The 21,804-nt window shown below is 32.7% G+C and overlaps 2 protein-coding genes across 2 annotated transcripts; one reads left to right on the top strand and one right to left on the bottom strand.

The window, feature by feature from the left end:
- Positions 1 to 313: 313 nt before the first annotated feature.
- LOC128177377 (uncharacterized) lies at positions 314 to 13,578 on the top strand (the record flags this gene model as incomplete). Its single annotated transcript, XM_052844072.1, has 10 exons — positions 314 to 439; positions 1,003 to 1,114; positions 1,537 to 1,970; positions 2,871 to 3,005; positions 4,244 to 4,455; positions 5,197 to 5,415; positions 6,872 to 7,127; positions 8,353 to 8,504; positions 11,279 to 11,523; positions 11,641 to 13,578. Coding segments are annotated over 10 exons (2,136 nt in total), but the record flags the coding sequence as incomplete, so codon positions are not given.
- LOC128189429 (uncharacterized) lies at positions 13,502 to 21,247 on the bottom strand. The gene is made up of 9 exons (XM_052861040.1): positions 20,849 to 21,247; positions 19,277 to 19,364; positions 19,004 to 19,089; positions 18,696 to 18,869; positions 18,382 to 18,479; positions 17,003 to 17,142; positions 15,980 to 16,092; positions 15,279 to 15,436; positions 13,502 to 14,014 (listed from the first exon to the last, which is right to left on the bottom strand). Exons 1-9 carry the CDS (start codon positions 20,953 to 20,955, stop codon positions 13,809 to 13,811), a joined length of 1,170 nt encoding a protein of 389 aa, XP_052717000.1. The 5' UTR covers positions 20,956 to 21,247; the 3' UTR covers positions 13,502 to 13,808.
- Positions 21,248 to 21,804: the final 557 nt, after the last annotated feature.

Here is a 21,804-nt window from a genome sequence, read left to right on the forward strand (position 1 = left end):
AAATCTATAAAAGTTAGATGTGTTGGGGAAATATTTGGTTTTAAAATTTGACAGAATATATGGAATATATACTTGTAATACACACACAAAAAGCAACACCAATGTAAAATGTCACAAAATATGCACACCTTGGAATTGTTAAGGTAAACGATACAATAATATATACATGTACACACACCTATAAATAAGGGTTTTGTCAAAAAAACTGTGATCAACATCTGAAACCACAGCAAGTATACATTTAGCTTTAGACTATTGTTTAACATTTACAAGACTATGTATTTATCTGCAAATGTATATATAAAAGTAATTATATGCTGAAATTAATAGCTTTACAAACTTAAATAATTTAATTGCAGAAACTGAAACTGATGAGTTGTGCACCATCCTAAAAAAAATCGGATTGGGCCATTACACAAAGATTTTTGAGGAAAATATGGTAAGTTGTGTAAGATCTTCTAGAGGATTAGCTAATCTTGATTTTTAAACATGTAAGTGGACCAATCAGTAACTCCCTCCCCTTGCAAACAAAGATTGGGGGTATATACTATAATATAGGAATCACCTTGTTCGTCCATCTGTCTGCAATTGTGTTCGATCCATTTTTCTATGGTATTTCCTACATGATTTTGACCTAAGGTCATTTATGCAAGTTCAAAGTCATTAGAAGGAAAAAAACATATTAATTTGATATCTTTCTTATGGAGAAACATTGGAAGCTCTCTGTTAAATTGAATTTCAATATGATTGGATGTGTCATAAATTGATGCAGTACTGGCCTACTACCGTATATTAAATGACATCACTTAACATCAACTGACACACAGTTTAATCAGATTAGGCTAATGTGATCAGATTTGATGCTACTTTAAATTTTTTTTTTATTATTGTTTACTTTTGATGCATTAACAAATGGTTTTTGATTAAGTAATTTCATAGTACTTAAAAAGTATGTCCATTGTGAAATGCATGATCAAACATACATGATACTGTACAATTTAGATTGGCATCAATGAAGTGGAGGAGATGACAGACGAAGACTTCATTAAACTTGGAATTGTTTCTATCGGAATAAGATTGAAAATTAAGCAAGCTTGTCGGAATCACAAGAAAGGTTACAAATACATTTATTTACTTAAGAATGAATTGTAAACATCTAATGAAAATCAAGTCTTGGCTTTTCCCAGGAAAACATTTTAGGATAGGGTGAACAATTTTATTTTAACATATTACCAATAGTATTATAAATACATTGTTTGTTACTCTCTGCCCCACCCCCTATTAAACCTTTTCTGTTGAGGCCAGAGAGCTATGAAAATGCTTCAGTTGCTGCAAAAGACACTGAAATTAATTACCTTGTCTTACTAGTAACATAAAATTCGCGGTCAGTATTTTTTACCCTAAATTATAACCACTCGTGTACAATATAATGGTCAATAAACCCATTTTTTCTGAAGTAAAAATATGGTGAGAATCACTTTAAAATCATACTTTCAATTTATGCAAACTTGAAGTAATATCATTTTCATGTTTTAGTGAGTGATGCGCCAATGAGTTGCATCAAGACATTTCTTGAACTCCAAAAGCAGAGGAAGACTGGCAGAACCAAAAGCCCGAAAAAGGATCAGAAAACAAAGTTAACACGAAGACTTTATGTTGGCTGGAAACATTCAATAAGGGCAGGAGTATACAAACTGATCTCTGCAAGCAAAGGGGGAGGTCAACAGATCGTGGATTTTAACAAAGACTTGACTTTGAATCAGTTAATAAGTGAAATCACCGATATTTTTTTTCCAAATGGCATGTCTGAGGCCCAGGATTTGAGACTAGATGCCTTAGATGTGCATCTGGCATCCTTTTCTGGTTCTCCAATTCAAGAGACAGACGGGAATGGGGAGTCTTTTACAGTTGGAAATTACTTCAGAAAGATGAAATCAACCCCTGTGCGAATTTACTTACACACAGAGTTGGTGAGTTATAAGAATTTTTAAAAGTTAAAGAAGGGAAGAATAAGGTTGTTGGACCTAATTTAAAACTGGCTCAATTTGATTTAAATACATTTAATTGTACATGCCAGTAAAAAAAAAAAATTAGCAAAATTAATAGACTGGAATTCCACCATAGAACAGATCAATTAAGGCTTCAATTACATGTACTTTTCAGTTTACAGACAAATCAAAATTAATTTGCCATAATTTTTCAACATAATTAAAGGAAGAAATTTCATATACATTATACATTGTAATAAAGTTTAAAATCTATATGAGGTAATTGAGTTCATGAAACAATAAAAAATGATCTTTTTGGTCATCTGATTGAATCATTTAAAGTCCCAAAAAGTTTTTTATTGTTCCCCTCCGACAACAACTATTCCTCCCGGCTTCGCCTCGAGAAATAGTTGCTGTCTCAGGGAAAATAAACTTTCTATTGTCCTTATAGCCATGGAGTAAATAGGTATGAAATATCTTATAGAAAATATACCCTTTTCTAACTTGTGCAATATACCGGTAAACCTGGAAGTTTGTCTCCTGTGAATGTACAGTGACCTTTGGGTATAATATATGATGCGATATTAAAACTGCTATGTAATAATCTGTATATATGTATGACACGTGTATGGGGGTGTGTGTGTGCACATATATATATATATGTATATATCTGTCTTTGATTATCTGTGGTCTAAAATACAGCACAGGCACTTGTGCCCATGGTAAATTGTGCCCATGGTAAATTATACCCAACATTAAGATAAAAATTAACATGCAGTGTTGTTATCATACTGTATGATGAACTATTACAGAAACAAGGACGTGTGCTATACTGTGTTCAGATGTGAGCAATTTAATCTACAGGGTTCTTGTTTTGTACAGAAAAGTTTCAAAAGGCCAACCAATGGTGAAGCAAGCTGCGGGGTGATAACTGCTTTAGAATCCGATGAAGAAGATACAGGAACCCCAACTGTCACATTCCCCCGACTTAAACGAAGGAGACTGAACATTATTGAGGTAGATATAAAAAGGAGAAGAATTTTACCAATTACTTGTACTTTTAAAGAACTATTGGGCTATTTAATATTTTAAGATTTAACTTTAAAATCTTTTTCATTCAAACCCTGAGAACTATTACCCCCCCCCCCCCCAAAAAAAAAGGGGGGGGGAGAAACACATTCAGTGCAAATTAAATGGTGAATCTTTTTAATATAGATCTAAAAATGCAACAGTCAGTTTTTGTTTTTTTACTGTACTAATTTTAAGGGATCAAAATATGTGGATCACAATCATATTTTTTCCTGTCAAATTAACCCACTTAATGTTGACATCTATGAACAAAATGTGAATACAATTAAATGAAGCATTACAAATTCAACTTTTGGTATGCTATGAAGATAAAAAAAACATTCAAACAGAAATCAAATTTCATAGTGCAATACTGTCAAATACATGCATGCAATGTATCAAATATACATGCAATGTATGTCATTTCACAGTTTAATTCACTTAAAATCCTAACAAACTATTTATGTGTTTATCAGGGATCAAAGATTTTTTTATTTATTTATTTATATGCTACATGTATTGTAAAAATGGATTGAATCCTATTCAATTGAGTCATTAGGGCACTGCTTTACGGAAACCCTATAGTAATCAGTCTGTCCATCCATCTTTCTGTCCATCTGAGATAACTTTTCTGGAGCATATCTAACTTTTCTGGAGCATATCTCCTCTCCCTTAATTGCTCCAATCGGGCTATTCTTCATCCACAATGTGTGCTTTTGATCCAATGATATGCATTGAACTTGAATGATATTTAAAGGTCAAGTATCAAGGTCATATCGATCACACAAAAATCCCTCTTTTAATAGAGCATATATATACTCTCCACTTAGCCCTGCTGGCTAATACTTTACCTGTTGTTGGAGCTTTTTGGTTAAAGGTGTGCAGTGACCTTGAACCAAATCAATGAGAAGGACATATAGTAGATAACAAGACTGTATATTATTTTCCATTTGCTTAATCTTGCTCGGACTGAGAGAAAATGTCTGTATGCAAGAGTTAATGAGATTGAAATAGAAGTTCTATATCAGCTGGAAATTTTTTTTAAGTTATAGGTAAAAGTCAAAGTAAAACTCCCTGAAATTCTTTTCATCCAATTGTCCATAATATTTAAGGGGGGCCATCTGAGATGGTCATGATCTCAATGTTGTCTAGTTTGAAAAATTAAAGTCAATTTTATGTACATTAAGGGCTTAAGTTCAGAAGATAGACCCTCAACATCAACATCAGCTGCTTTGGATTTGCCGGACATTCATGTTGATGCTCTTCCTTCAAATCATGCGGCTGCAAATACTCACTGCCCGACAGAACATGAACCAATCATTATCCTTCATGAACCTGGACTTTCGGAATTCGATCATGAACTTGAAATGGCTATAAGAGAGAGTTTGGAAAGTTCCGAGTAAGTAATTTATTTACTTAAAGTTTCTCTTGTAGAATTCATAGTGAAGTCTTTGAGATTGATGGAAAAAAGTTCAGTCATATTTTAAAATTTGGATTAAGAGCTTGCTTACAATAACTTTTGTTCTGGCCCATAAGCCTATTCTTTTTTTTATTTTGTGCAACGATGTTGTCATAAATGCATTTTACAATTGATTTGAATGCATAATTAAGTTTAATTTAAAATCTTTAATATATACATGTTTATCATGAAAATAAATTTCAAATGGACATGAACATATATTTCAAACATATTACAGAATGTCAAAATCCCACATTTTATCACATGCATGCAGTATCATTACTTTGTATACCCTTTAGTGACCAATGTCATGCTCAGCCCTTAAAGTGTTGGGTGGATAATGAGATCTATAATCATTTCTCTATTGAGTATAGAAATAAAAGAACAACAGAAATAGTTTTCAAAATAAAAACTTAAAATATATCTTACAGAACGGTTACAATTATTTATTACAAGATTTGAATAAAGGAAAACCAGTAACTCATTTGAAATATTTCATAACTGTACGTATATTTAAGTTACATATAGTAATTTCTCATGTAAGTATTTATTTTTTTATTGGGGGGGGGGGGGGGGGGTTGTTAGAAAGCAGTATTTAAGAGCTAGACAAAATAATTTTTTTAATTTCTGCCTTTGTAGACTTATAATGCATTTGAAATGTAATATGAATGTATTCTGTAGACCAGAGCCATCTTTAGAAGGAATATTGAAATGGTGGGTAGCTAGAAGTCACTTAAAGGATGGGGCACCAGTTTCAGTGGTAGTACACAGAGGAAAGCTTTTACAGAGTACATTTAGAGCAGTATCAAGGCCAAATTTCAACTTCCTCTTGCCTTTTCATGTTAGTTTCAGTGGAGAGATTGGAGATGATTTAGGTGGTCCAAAAAGAGAATTCTTCAGGTACATGTTAGTTAGATTTATTTAACCAATACTTTGCAAAATGTATTTTATATCAATTCATTCATCTTCAGGCCCCACCATCACCAACTTTCCACAAGTCCCAACTCTGCTTCAAGTCTAGTTTTGATTTCAAATTCATGTACTTTTTTTTTAAGTATTTGAGTTGAAGATTGAGTTGATTGATTTAAAAATTTTGGTTAAAGCGGGCCAGTATTAATAAGAACATTAGAGAAATGGAATAATTATCTGCCCTAGAGTTGAGCCTGCACAGTCTTGGAATGTCTGAAATTATGAATTAATGCTTATTTGTAAAATATTTGTTAATGCAAAACAGTTTATTATTCCCTCGTGCAATTTGTTGAGAGGAGGATATAGCATCGCTGATGTGTGTGTGTATGTATGTGTGTCCATTGTCAGCTTTTTACCAAAATTCTAAGAAAACCCTCTCATTAATATTTATTAAACTTTGTACACTTCTTTGGCATGGTAAAAGGACAACCCTATTGATTTCCAAGTCAGTTGATTCAATATGTTTTAAATTATTGTAAAAAACGAAAGCTAATAGAGGAATTTTATGTATGGACTTGACAATAGACATTTTCGGTAATTTTATGTACGACTTGAAGTAAATCACTACCGTATGCAGTTTAATTAAATCAACAACTTGACATTTTTGGGTATTTAAATCCAGTAAAGGTAAAAAACAAATGTTTTGTAGTATTAGAGAATTATATAGAAGATTGCCCATAGTTAAAAGTTGAAGCAGGCAAGAGATTAAAGTCATCCAATTTACATCGAATTTACAAGCAGTCAACTTCCGGACAAATTTTCCTGTATTACTTACAATAGAACTAGTCCAAAATTCAAAAGAGTCTTTGACAGGTATTGAACATTTATCACACGAAAATTGTTTCACATTTATATTTATAAATAGCTGCTTATCTACTACTATGGGTTGTCCATCAGAGCAGACTACAGATCGCTAAATCTTCAGCTACGTTTCATAATGTATACCGGTACGGATCTTTTATGCATGTATGCTTTTATGAAACCTAAAAGATCACTAAATGACTGTAAATTATTAAACTTTAAAGCATATGTGTTGAGTTTCTGCAAGGATTAAGAAAACTGTGCAACCACGAAAATGTAACCCACCCACCCCCCCCCCCCCCCCCCCCCCCCCCCCCCCAATTTATACACCACAAATCTTGGGGATTGGGATAAAATAGATATTATGAATTCAAAGTGGTCTTAACTTGTCATATTTATTTTGATCTGACAAATTTACATGTATTTTCCTAAATAATGCATTTCCCCCTACAACAATTTATGTCACGAGGAAATGCTTAGCGGTGCCCTTGTTAAATAAGTGAAGCTTCAATAACTGGGTACCTTTAACAGTTATGTTATATTTTAAGAAATGAATTTTTATGTTAAATCTTTACTTACATTTCAGAGAATTGATGAAGGCAATTAAAGAGGCTATATTAGAGGGACCCGACAGCAACAAGGTCTTCAGACATGATATCAGTCTTCTTCACAAAAAAACCTACGAAACCTGTGGTACCCTTGTGGCCTGGAGTATACTTAATGGTGGGCCAGGATTGCCAGTTTTCAATACTGATTTATTTTCTTTAATGACTGGTGGAGACATTGACGTTCAAGATTTTACAAGTGTTGTAGACTCAGATGTCAGAGCTATTTTTCTTCAGGTAACTATATATAGTGATCAGTCCGCTAATTGCTAAAATACACTTTTCAGCATATTTTTACATATGGGACAATCTTCAAGATGTTTTTATGTATTTTATAAATAAAATATTGCGATATATATTATATATATTTAAGTGTCAAACATAATTTTGAGTCGAAATTATCTCAAAATGTTTGACACAATGGCTACTTATCAGGTCTTTCCTGCAGAGCTAGATAAAACACAGTGAATGTATTAGGTAGGTGTTCATTGTTTTGGAAAGGTAAAAATTATTAAAGCCCTAGTGGGTTTCAAACTCAATGACCTACAAATTTATAGTGAATGCTCTAGCAAATCAATTGTGCTATGCCGTTAAGTAAGAATTTAATTTATAAAACTATACCTTAATTTATTGCTTATATGTAGATAGGTAGTGTGTCACAATATGGAGGTACTTATTCCCATACCATCTTAAACTCATATATCCTTAGATACAACACAGAAGAGACATATAAGATTGTTAGCTGTTACTTAAATTGATTTGAAATGACTCCATTTTGTATAAAAAAATTTACATCCAGTGATGTTAATACCATACATTTGAGCCATTTTTTTAAGCTCTGTCAGAAAAGCCCGGAAAATTGGGATTGAATTTCGACATTGAACTGGAGGGCAAATAGCTTAGACAGTTTTTATTAGACCAAGATTTCAATAAATATAATTCATATACAACAAAGTTTGAGGCAACACATACAGTTCTGTAGATTCCAAATTAACCGCAAGGAATTAATATCCAATTGCGAGATGCACATCTTGCTGATTTTAATATCTTGCTTTTAAATTTTTTTTAAGGATGTAAACCAAATGCAACTTTAATAGAAATTCAGGATTCTTGGTTTAATATTCTCTCGATTTAATGCAAAACAGTTGAGTCTCGAAATTAAAAAGTTGCATAAAATAAGGAATCAACAATACCTTCTCACTTTCGCCTTTAGGGTGAAGATGCAGGGGTGAAGGAGCATATACTACTATTGCGCCTCTGCATCTTCACACTTTCGCCTTCGCACTCTTGCATCTTTGCCTCTAAATTATGCCCATAATATTGTGCAATATGTTTAAATAGGTCAATAATGGTATAGATCAGAACAGTTAGTATTTTATTTCAAATGGATATTACTTTACATACATATATTTGCTGGTAAATTACTGTATAATGCAATGTTTATTATCTCATCTATAATTAGATTCAAGAGGCAACAACAGAGGAACAATTTGAAGAGGCATTATCCAAAAACAGCGATTGGCTTCTAAATCAAGGCCTTGCACCATACAATCTGAAGATTGATAGAAAGGATGAACTGTTGAAAATCTTGTTCAAAAATGAAATATATTTCAGGTAAATTAAAAATTGCACACTCCATATATCATTATCATGTAATTCATCTCCAACTCCATATGACGGAGCTATATTTGTCTCCTTTTACGTATAGCAGTATATAGATTTTGACAAAATACATTGAACCCCTGAATATGAAAAGTTTGCGAGCCGGTCCGACAGATCATGCAACTGTTGCCCAAGACACAGTCAACAACTGTTTTGTTTTACCCCTTCTAATCAATAACACGTTTTCGCGGAATGTGACATCACCGGTCAACAGTCTTTTTTAACAGTCAATTTTAACAGTACCAATCCAACAGTTCCAGTCCAACAGTCAAAATGCTGGACTTTTTTTCGTATAGAGTTATATAGTTACTGTTTTACAGGGGTATAACAATTTTAGATGTTTGAATATGATTAATTTATGTTTTGAATAATTGATTATTTCATCACATAACTTTAACACTGTGGCAAACAAACTTACCAAAATGATAGTTGTTTTATATTACTATTATGATATGATATGGAGAAGGAGATCTTCCTTTCTCTTGGCTGACTGGGGGTGAAGTGAATTAGTTCAGGAATTTGGCACCAAGCATGCGCACTTAATTTAAGTCTAAAACTTGTAAAACTACCTATTCACTACTATTTCAAAATAACAACCCATCATACAGCTCTCACATGACCCAAACACCTTTGACCTTTCACAATCCCAACTCAACCAAGGATTGTAAAACACCATGAATATGAATGATATGTAAATTCCAATGTTCTTTAATTCACTGTCTTATAGATGATGAAAATGGTGATGATTTATGAATTAGTTTATTAAATATCAATATATTTTAATAAATATTTCATTAATAAGGCTTATGTGACACAAAGATTTCACAGCAACTATTAATTTCATGAAATTATTAACATCAGAGCGACATATTTAAGGTCTTCCGTTTCCAACGGAAGACCTTATTGTTTTCGTACTGTTTCTTATTATTATTATTATTATTTTTTTCCACAAAATTTGTGCACGCGATATCTCGAAAACTATTCGGCCGATTTCGACCATTTTTTCACAGATGATTGCCAGTGGTCATAATTCTAGAAGTTTTTTGAAATATTGAAATCGTCACATCCGGTTCCGATTTACGGCCGATTTTGTAAGTTTTTACGACCCATTTTGTGCAGACATAAACTCAGAGACTATAAGAGATATAAATATGAAATTTTCAGGATAGGTAGACCATAGTTTGAAGATGTGCAGAACGTATTTTTTTTGCGCCAGTGGCGCCATTCCTTTGAGCTCGCCTAGGCTCGAAAATTGGATACGAATTTTGCATCAAAAACTTCATACATTTTGATCTGTATCTTTTTATCAGTTAATATTTTGTTAAGACATATATAACAAAAGTGGTAGATAATCAAAAGTTCTTTCCAACAAATTTAAGAAAAAGGGGCTGGCCCCTTTATTTAAGGGCCAAAACACTTATTAACTCTAATACAAATAACTTAAAAACGATAAAGATTTTGTAATGCATTATAGAAGCAAAGTTGTTGATCGTACCAATATCTATTAGAAAAAATCATTGCCAAGCCCATTTATTACGTAATTAGGGATTTTTAGGGGCCAGAGTATTTAAACTTTGACGCAATATAACTAGAAAAGTAAAAATATTTTGTTAGACATCGTAGAAGAGAAAATGTTTGAATTTATGATTTAAATCGATTCCACTTATCACAACACGAATTTCCGTCCCCTTTAGGGATCTAGAGGGCTGGCCCCTTAAATATTCAAACATTTGTATCTCAAAAATGATAAACAATTTTTAATAGATGTAAGAACAAAAAATGTTAGAATTTGTAAGACCTTTCGATTGAATTCAAGAAAAAGGGGCTGGCCCCTTAAATTAGGGGCCAAGACACTCGTTAACTCTATTACAGATAACTTAAAAATGATAAAGATTTCGTAATGCATTATAGAAGCAAAGTTGTTGATCGTAACAATATCTATCAGGAAAAATCATTGCCACGCCCATTTATTACGTAATTAGAGATTTTTAGGGGCCAAAGTACTTAAACTTTGAGACAATATATCTAGAGAAGGAGACATATTTTGTTAAGCTTTGTAAAAGAGAAAATGCTTGCGTTGATAATTCTAATCGATTCCATCAATCAAGACACCAATATCTGTCCCCATTAAGGATCTAGAGGGCTGGCCCCTGAAATATTCAAACATTTGTATCTCATATATGATCAACAATTGTAGATACGTGTAATAACAAAAAATGTTAGAATTTGTGAGACCTTTTCGACCGAATTCAAGAAAAAGGGGCTGGACCCTTAAATTAGGGGCCAAGTCACTCGTAAAGTCTTTTTCATATACCTTAAAAACCATAAAGATTTTATTATGCATTACAAAAACAAAGTTGTTGATCATAACTATATCAGTTTGTACAACGCATTGCCACACCCATTGATGACGTAATTATTGATTTTAGGGGACTAAACTCTTAAATCTTTAATATGCAAAATGTGAAAAAGCAAAACACTTTGTTATGCATTTTAAAGGATATTGACAATCGTATACATTATCTGAAAGGGAGTGTTTGAGGTGGAATTCAGAAATTTTATTGATATTTTAATCGTATCGTTTAAAAATTGAACGGAAGACCTACTCGTTACTCGTAACGAGATCGTATCTAGTTCTCTCTCTTTTTCTCTCTAAAGCTACAAACATTTGATGCAATTTTAAAAGCTATTGATACCATATTCAATATTGTGTGCAATTTTTTCAGGGTACACAGTGAAATTTCCCAGTTTATCGATGGTCTAAATAGAGTTGGGAACTTTCATACCTCTGCAATTTTGAGGGCAGCTAAAGAATTCAAGACTTTGTTCACCCCCAATCCAGTTAACCATCTGACATTTAGTGGGCTTAGACAAATGTACAAAATAGAATTTAGCCCAGTGGGTTCCAACCATCGGCAACAAGAAGATGAAGCAATTTATTGCTTCGAATCCTTTTGCTCCGACTGTGAAGGTAGATTTATGTTATAAAAAAAGTTTAATGTACATTTGTATTTCCCGCAAACAAAGTTTGTATAATAAATTACATTACACATATAAATTATATAAAACACCTTTAAAATATTTTCAGCTGGCATTCTTGAAGTTTCCTTGGAGGATCTATTAGCATTTTGGACTGGAGCATCTGAAGTGCCTCCATTGGGATTCGATCATAAACTTCGAATCACCTTCAATGAGAACTCTCAATACCTTCTACCAATAGCTCATACGTGCACCCTGGTAATTAGGTTGTGGAGAGGTTATAATGACCCTGATCAGTTCAGATGCGACATGATTAAAGCCATCACATGGACAGGGGGGTTTCACCTAGCTTAAAGCCTTGGGACCCTTTATCAAACCCTCTGCAGCTTTTTATACCCCCATTCCGAAGGAGAATTGGGGGTATACTGTTTTACCCTTGTGTGTCTGTTTGTCTGTCTGTCCATCCGTGACAAATATTTCTGTCACATTTTTCTCAGCAACTATTAATTGTAGGTGCGTGAAATTTTAAGACACCATTTGTTTAGGCATGCCATATGGTAAGATACATTTTTGTACCAATCGGACATCAACTTCCTGTTAAATGACAATTTTATTTAATTTTAGCTTAGATTTTTAAACAATTTTTCGTCAAAGATTTCTCAGCAACTATTTATTGCAGATGCTTGAAATTATAACACACTATTTGTTTAGGAATATCATATTGTAGGATATAATTATTGTTCCAATCGGATGTCAACTTCTGTTAAATGACGATTTTTGTTTATTTTGCATATTCACATCAGAGCAGGGGTTATCACTAGTGATTATTGACTGATCACAGATATCTTGTTTTTGTTGACCCAGTTTTTGAGTTGATCTCTTAGTTAAGAGTTTAAAGCTGCTCTACAGTAACTGTTGTTTTTGGTTTTAGGAAAGGCAAGTTTGATTTTCATTTTGATTAGGTAAATGATACTTTCACTCCTAATGGGGTATACATTTTCACCTTGTGTGTCTGTCCATTACAAATTTTAGTTTGCTTTTCTGACATATCTGAACTTTGAACATGATCTTTGTTTTAACATGACATGATGTATGGTTAGCTTCATTTTTGTACAAAGTCAATTTCATATGTTATTTAGGCTAATGGTGACCATTCTTTTTAGAAGCAGGGACATCATAATAAGCACAGACTTGCAGATTTCTTCTTCTTGTTTTTTTTTTTACAACGAACTCAACATTTTCAAATTCAAAAACAAAAATTTGTATTTGTAAAATCTGAAAGAGTAGTTGTTAACTTACCCGGCGTTTGCATCCTAATTTTTGTATGTTCAACTTAGAGATGTCACATACTGAATTCATAAAGGAATCAGTTATAAGATACGGTATTTGCAAATATAATTAAGATTCAATTTTTCATTAAATTATGACTGAAGAATTTTTTGAAACTATGCAAGTACATTTTCTGTTAAAATGATTTTCAGTTGTCAATCATATCCTTATATAGTGCACTGTATTGATTTTGTTGAAAGTATAATGATTCAACACAATTATTTGATTTTAAAACTAGAATTATTGTTTTATTAGTTGTTATTGTGTTAATTTGGTTTCCTCTTCTTTTTAAATATGTTCTATTGAAACTTTTATAACTAAAGTTTTTTTTAAACTAAATTTTATGTGAAAGAACACTTGATTAAATATTTCTTTTCCTTTTTTTACACTAAAGCTAAATCTTCATACTGAATAAAATGCAATATGATATAATGCATGCTTGACATGTTCAAAATCTTTTTGAAGTTATATTCATAGTTGATTGTAAACAATTTGGTATCTGCTTGTGAATGAAAATAATAGAATATTTTTTTAGTTAAAGTATAGAGCAATTGGGAGTATTTAAAAGAAATTTATATACTGTACATGTTTTCATAAATTCATTTCATACATCATACATAAAAGACGCAGTAACACATGGAAACAGATAAATTCAGGTGATTTTAATTTTTTCATTATGAACTATATATGCAAAATAAATGTGAAAATTATACACTCAGTTTTTGTCTTCTGTTATTTGTCATTTTTATCACAGTGCAGTGCTAATGCTTGCATTTCTGATCCAGTGTTTACTTTTCTCTTAAATATTTAGGAACATCACAGATACCGGGTACATACAGGTATACATTGAAAAAAAATGTGTCACTAGTCACCCGCAAAAGTTAATGATCATCATGGCATACACAATTTATACAATGTAATATCATAAATAAGTTGGTGGCTTTCAACTTAAGCACGTAATTGCTGAAGAATCCATAAAAACAATTCAACAGCTTCCTCTGTTTCACAAGGTATTGATTTTCCTCCTTGTCTCTTAAGGTCCATTAAATGAGCTAGGGTATCCTCACTACATCCAAACTTGTTGGGTAATTCACAGAAATTTTTCATTGCTTCTATGTCATCTATTTCTACTGGAAACTTGTAATCAACAGCATCTACAAAAAAAGTTTAAACAAAGTTCATTTTAAGCATTTAAAAAACCCTGATAACCATCATTAACATGAGAACCATATGGTTCACAAATCTTTGAGAAATGCAAAGAATTTTTTAATTTATACAGTTTGTATATGTAACATTTTAACAGGTATGCAGTACCATACATATTAAGAGAGGTATATAGCTCACTTAAGGATTTTCCATGAAAGACTAAGTTATTCTACACCACATCAATAAAATCTAAAGGTGTGTTGAGGATATACCGTAAATAGGAAAATAGTATGCAATAAAACATCTGTCATTTGAACCAATTTAAACCAAAGAAACCTGATAAAAACTTTATTTTACAGATGTAGTACACATTTACATTAATTTAATTTGGTCTTTGTACTGAAAATTAAAGCTCCTTAATTCAGTTTTATATCAATTGTTGTATATACTTTTAAACAATGGTCATGCTAAGTATGTGTATAATAATAGAAATTTCAGTAGTTTTCCTGGTCAATTAAGCCATATTTCAATGAAAATAAATGATGTACAAAATTTGTTAAGAAAACAAATGATATTAAAAGGGTATCGTACATGTTATTTTGCCTCAATAAAATTTGCCCCTGACGTCTGAGGTGGGGATGATTGTATTATGACTATACGACTTTTACATCGCTTGTAATAGAGGTCATAATGTTTTGGCAAATCAAAATTAGACCTGTGAACATTTCGTTCAGTTCCCTTTTTTAAACTTACCCATGATGCATTTGGTTTGTTTTTTTTGTATGACCTTAAAGAGGTTATTTTTATATACTTTGAATATTTCTAACTTTGAAAGGAGACTGATTCTGCTTGTGTAATTAGGCAAAGGTCTATAACCTTCTGAGATAATTGGTTTACTAGTATGAAAAATTATTTGATACTGTAAAAGCCCAAAAAATCGGACCCTGTCGCTTTAAGTAGACACATATTTCAACTAGTGACTTTTCTGAAACAGCCATGTATAAAGCCACATACCGTATATTGAAAGAACATGTTGTAAAAGTGTTATATGTGTGGCCTAGTGGTAAAATGTGATCGCTGGATCGATTCCACCAGTAGTAATTATTTCTTTACCCCCATCAGATAAACAAGCTACACATATATGCAGGTATTGTTGGCCCTGTGTAAACTCACAGGGCTAACAAACCTTTGCAAGCCAAAATTAGGACAAAATATGTATTTATTTTCGATCAGCTTCATTGAACTATATATAGGTTTATAACATTGTTTTACCATAAAGCTCTGGATTGAAGAACATGATATCTGGCTTTCCTGAGGGACATTCTACAACATTTTTTGATTGATGTCTGATATTGTGAGTATTCCAATCTTTTCTGATGTGATCCAAATCCCTTTGTAATATGGCCATAAAGCAAAATCTTAAACATTCTCTGCATAAAAGAAAAATATAAATTTCAACTTCTAAATAATGTTTTCTTTAAAAAAAGCAAGGAACAGGTGTTTTATTTATTTTCTTTTTACAGTATATAGATTATATAGCAATACACAGCCAACTTTAAATAAGCATAACTATCATCTCTTCAAACATATTTTATGAAGATATTAATTCCTCGCGTTTAATTGGGAATCTAGCTACAGTAATCTAGCTTAATATGGCACAGGAAAAAATTATAACTATTTTTGGTGGCTAAATCTTTCATTTGCTGTGACTATGTTTGGGTTGATGATAAAGATTTAATTGATCAAAATATATTACAATTTTGATATATATGATGTGTTGTGAGTTTTAAAAGTCAAGAGTAGAATACACAAGTGCTCTTCAAACAAAAATTCACATCTTAGAAAGCCTGGTTGTCATTTCAAAGGCCTAGCTTATACAAAATCATTTGAGGAAAGTTTATTCTAATCTAATATATTGCATGTAGAATATTTTCTAGAAGATTAATGGAAATCCCAAAATTAAATTAACTTACATATGCATGGGGTTTCCACATGTGAAATATCCCTGCATCTCTAAATCTTTGAAAAAGTCTATCCAATATCCAACACCCAATTGACGAAGTGATCTCCACCATCGCTCTATTCTCTATATTAAAAAAAAGGTTTACTGCACAATATAACTATCAATAGAACAATACAATATATATATTCTTGACAATACATGTAAATATAAAATTCCCAAATAATAAAGGTACCAGATATCCATGAAAAAATGCAATGGTACACATGTTTAGGGAAATTCTATTGTCAACGGAGTTGCAATGTGACAATTTTTCCAGTACATGCAATATATAGGAGTCAAATTTTCAAAACTGCACAATTCTAATAAAAATATGAAAATAAAATAATAAAAATGCATATAAGCCTTGTTTTTGGAACACGTATACATGTATAAAAATATTGACAACTAAAAAAACACACTCCCTCAATGCTAAATTTATTCATTGACAGTGACTATAAAACCAATACATTTGACAAAGCATGGCTCTTTGTTTTACATGTTTAACTACCGGTATTTGGTATAGCAGAAGCTTTTACTGTGACACTGTTTGATTTTTTGTTTGCTTTTGAAGTTATCTATTCATACAAATGCAGTATAAACATTGGCGATTTGCCTGCCTACAGCTTCTGGGACTCTGCTTCTAGCAGAGCATGGCTAACAAGAGGCCCATTGGCTACATTTGCTGATCAGCAATTCTCAAATATTCCAAGATTTGACAATCCATATAACAATAATTCATGTAAAGAGAAGATGCAGTAAAGGAACAATGCATCAATCTTGTTATCCTTGGCCTCGATAAAAAATAAACACACCAAAGATAAGAAACTTGGAAAAGAATAATGATTAAAGATTTTACTATAAATAATAATGAAATCCAAAAGTAGGGATGCCCCATTAATGGTACAGGCCATGCCGGGGTAATGGTTTTTAATAATTTAGAATATACATGTACACTACATATGACTGTATATTATTATAATGGCAGAATATTTACCTGGTTTGATGTGGAACTTCCAATGATCACACTTTTATCTCCAGCCATAGCATCATCATCATTCCAACGAAAAGCCTTCTGCATGTCTTCAATGTGACCATTTTCTGTTCCAGCATCTATTCTAATGCATCTTGGTACTCCTGAATTGGAAAATTTTGATGAATTTAACAACAGTTAAAGTTCTAAAAGATTAATTAAATCCAATTTAAAACTAGAGGTACTCTGATCAAGTTCACAAATGATACCCCTGCTAAGAACATATACCTGGAAACTCAAATATTTCTTTATTAGATAGTAATGGATGCATGGTCTTTCTAATAGTGACCTGAAACTTGCACATATGACCAAAGCTCAAGGTCATGACATATTTACAGTTCACAAGCAATCTTTGTGTCAATTTTAGTTTCTAATCATATTTCATCACAAGATATATATTCTAGACAGGAATTCCTAATTTTTTAGTAAATGACCTTCAACTTGCCCAATTGACCTGAGGTAAAAAATCATGACACACCCTCATCTTTGTGTGAAGTAAGAACATCCAACGTTCCTCCATAATAAAGATATGGACTGGACAGATTGCACAGAGAGATGGATGGATGGACAGATGGATGGACACTTCGTTTGTGTGTGTGTGTGTGGGGGGGGGGGGGGGGGGGGGGAGGGGTATGATATTAACATTTCACAAAATCTGCATTACACCTCCTACCAAATAGAAACTGCAATATATGCCAGAATATAGATTTTTTTTAAAGAATTGTTACCGTTATTTAATTTGCATTGTTTTAAATTTTAATAATCTATAGAGACATTGTTTAGAATACATGTATTACAGTCTAAAGATAGAATGCAATATATTGTATAAGTTGGGGCTATATGAACCATGTACCGGCCGTATATCATATCATGGATAGTATAGTAGTAGGACACTTGATTATACATGTATAGTGTTGCAGGGTCCTGGGTTTGACTTACTGGTCAAGCCACCAAATTTTTCTTTCCCTCTACATTTACTGTACAAATATATTGTATCCCACTAAAACTATCTAACCAAGTTTATGAAGTAAGAAACATATATATGTTTACTGGCTGTGGGGCACATTCATTTGTTGATTTTTCCCATATCATGGATAACATGCCACATTTTGATTAGTTCTTTTACATACATGTACTTAAGAATAAAATCTATAAAAATGTGCATGCACGTGTTTTTTCCTAAAACTAAAGAACCATGTTTTTTTCATTTGTGAGCTGAGAAAAGTCAAATTAATTGATGAAAATGAGAAAAGTTTGACAAATTTGCACTTGACAATTATGCAGTCATTAATGACTTTTTTATTGAGTTAATAATAAAATTCTTACAGTTTTAAAGTCAGTACCTGCTATTTCCTCAACATAGTCCAGAAAGTATGAGGCAACTACCTTTGGATTGTTATTTGTTCTAGCAACTCGTAACCAAAGGATGCGACGAGAAAACCTACCATAAAAATAAAATTTAAATGAAACATGTACCATATAATACTACATGTAGTAATAATGTCAATTGTCATATCTTAATGAAATAAAATGTACATAAAATATATTATTTTTACAAATCTTTACAAGTACATATGAATTTCAATTATCAATTTATGATGTCAGCATGAACTGATAATACATGTACTGAAATTATAAAAAATTCTTGTTTATTCACCCACAAATTGCTCCATGAATGCAAAATCCAAATGGTTTCAACTTATCATATCCATCAATATGAACAAGAAAATTGGGTCCTTGGTTATAATACTGGCGTCTGGATAAACAATGCTGTGACCTAAGGGACACTCCCTCTGGATCTAAAATTCTAAGGGCACACATTGTTGTATTCCTGCATAAATAACAGAAAAATGTTGTATGTTATTTTTTTTTTATTTCAACAAGTATTTTTCACTGTTAATGTATTAAATAAGAACTATTTATTAAATATGCCTTTGCCCGTTTCTTGTATTTTTGTGTATATACCTTCCAACAAATATTCCATGTTTTAAAAATAATCTCCTAGATAAACTACGGCAACCTAAATTCTTTGAGCCTTCTTTAATCTCCATCTAAAACAATAGTAATAGATTACTTTAACCCTGACATGCATACTAGTACCTTACATGTGTGTACGTCTTAATAATATAAAAGCTCTGGTTAGGGTGAGAGTACTCTTGTATTCAATTATTATTAATTTGTCATATGTTTAAACCACAAGACATCTTTTAAATACCTGAATTAATTATTCAATTTTACCTGGATAACAGGAATGATTTCATCTAAACTCCAATTTCCAACTTTTTTAAGATCTAAATTTCTTAGACGCCTTTTCAGTGTACGGTAACTAAATAAAAAAAATGAATATATTATTGATGTACATACTTATGATCATCTGATCTGAGGCATGTAGCATAGTTTTAAGTGGGTGGGGGAGCCTTCCGAAATAATATTGACAAAGGTGACATCAGAGATGTATGATATACCACAGGCACCTGAATTTCTAACAATTATCTGTAGTCGCTTAATTAATAAGTCAAATATTGTTATACAGTCATGTATAACTTTAATTTTCTTTTAAGTTTTGGAATTCAGCTGTAATTCATAATAGATGGCTTCCCTTAATGAATCGTGAATTTTGGCCTAAGAGATACAATCTGTGTATTTAGGTCAGTAAGGGGGGGTTGGCTAGACGGGGAAGATGAGGACACCTAGTGTGTTAATAGCCTTTTGATTACAGCAGCAGGGTTTATAAACCTAGCGACAATTAGCTTTGCAGTTCTTCTAAGATCCTGAGGATGTTAGAGGCACAATTAAGAGCCGACCCGGTGAATTGGTAAATTTTATAATTGGTTAATTTGAACAGGTGATTTTGTGGTTAATAATTAGATTAGTTTTATTGGTAAATTTGGGTGAAATCTGGATTATCTACGGTGCTCCTATGGAATTCTTGAAACTTACTTTTATTAATTAGGAATTAATTTATATTACTACTGGTGATGTTTTTACACGGAGTCACAGGTTTTTAGAATCTTACAGTTAAAGAAAGCTATTGGTGGCATTGATTCACCATAGTTTTAGGACAACGGGAGTGCTGGTGATAAAGAATTGTTGGTGGTGCGATTCACCACAATCTGTTCACTAAGTTTATCACATAAATCTTCACCAGTAGTAGTCCTATAAATAATTGGGGGGTAATAAATGGTTTAACAGGTGTTTGAATTACTTAAGTGTTTCATTGTTTAGTTAATAGTCTCGCATTAGTTTTTAATATTTATATCGTTTTATATACCTGACTTATTTCTTGTGGATATACAACACTTAAGAGGTTGCACTACAAATTACGCTATTGGCTCGTAAAAATCCGAACCCATGCAAACTTTGATGACGTTTCGAGCCGTGTCACAATATCGAAAAATTCTACCCCTACTATATATATTAAAATACACAAAGTGTGCAATACAATTTTGACTCCGGCTTCGATTTGCCACATAAATCAGATCCAGTTGCGTGTAGCATTGAGTTCAAATATGATATACATGCACGTATCTCACTATACATTTCCTCCTAAAAGAATTGGTAATGCTATCATCTACAATTCATGCAAATCTTGAGTATTTATATATAGTAGGGTAGAATTTTTTTTATATTTGGCTCATTGAGCAACTGATTAATAAAAATTCAGGTGCCTGTGGATATACTTCCGTGTCTGACATTATTCACAGTTATTGAATATTTACGAGATGCTAGTGCTGACTATAATTGGAACATTGTCTTCCTAGTCATTATGTACTCCATATCTATATTTCTGTCACCTAATAGTCTGCTTACCTTAATTCAATACCGTGGTTTAAATACATCAACATCTGGATTTCAATATATGACAGTCCTTGTTGGAAATATTTTCTCAGAAGCTGGTCTTCTGCCAGAGACGCCATTTTTTATAGTTAAAATTATCTTTAAACGATAGAGAGCTCTACAAACAGTAAAGGCGAAGGCGAGAGTGCGAAGTTGCGACGGCGAGAGTGCGAAGTTGCGACGGCGAGAGTGCGATAGTAGTATCGCTCCTTCGCCTTCGCACCTTCGCACTCTCGCCGTCGCAACTTCGCGCTTCGCCGTCGCATCTTCGCACTTTCGCTCCTTCGCCGTCGCACTCTCGCACTTTCGCCTTCGCAACTTCGCACTCTCGCGCCTCGACCTAAAGGCGAAAGTGCGAAGGTCGAAGTGGCCCCATCGGAACACCATAGTTATAGCATCCAATGCGACCCCATCTACTACAACAGTGTTTGGCATTTCATAGTGTGCAAGATAAGCATTATCCCTCTGTCCCAAATCTCTAATTATACTGCCGTAAAGGGCGTCTCCTCGAAATAAAATATTGTCGATATCCGCAGAAGAGAAATTGCATGTGAAATCGTAAGAGAAAAACAATGCTAATGCAAAGAATGCTATTGCAGTGCATTGTGAGCCACCATTAACAAATACAGAACTACCTTGATGCAATGATCCCTGTATTGTTCTTATGAGAGACATTCTAAATAATTTTCTTAAACATTGCTTAGTCTTTTGACAAAAATAAGACTTTTTTTTTTTAAAATGCACTCCCCTAAAATTGAATTTTTACAAGTTCCTACTTACCGTTGACATCTTGATCTTCACTTCGTCGCAGTTCGCGCCTTTCAGCTCTAGCATGTGCTTCTACTAAGTTCTAGAAATTGTAACGGGTGGTTTCGCTCCCATCACGTGTTCGCACTGAGAGGTTTCGGGCCGAGTGGTTTCGCCCCGTT

The sequence above is a fragment of the Crassostrea angulata genome, chromosome 1 (assembly GCF_025612915.1).
Source record: "Crassostrea angulata isolate pt1a10 chromosome 1, ASM2561291v2, whole genome shotgun sequence".
Classification (NCBI taxonomy): domain Eukaryota; kingdom Metazoa; phylum Mollusca; class Bivalvia; order Ostreida; family Ostreidae; genus Magallana; species Magallana angulata.

Coding starts and splice junctions, on each gene's coding strand:
- LOC128189429 (XM_052861040.1), bottom strand. CDS start 20,955: ATGGCGTCTCTGGCAGAAGACCAGCTTCTGAGAAAATATTTCCAACAA. Junction 17,143..18,381: donor CTATGTTGAGGAAATAGCAG/GTACTGACTTTA, acceptor TTTCCAATTCAG/GAGTACCAAGATGCATTAGA. Junction 16,093..17,002: donor GAAGTTCCACATCAAACCAG/GTAAATATTCTG, acceptor TTTTTAATATAG/AGAATAGAGCGATGGTGGAG.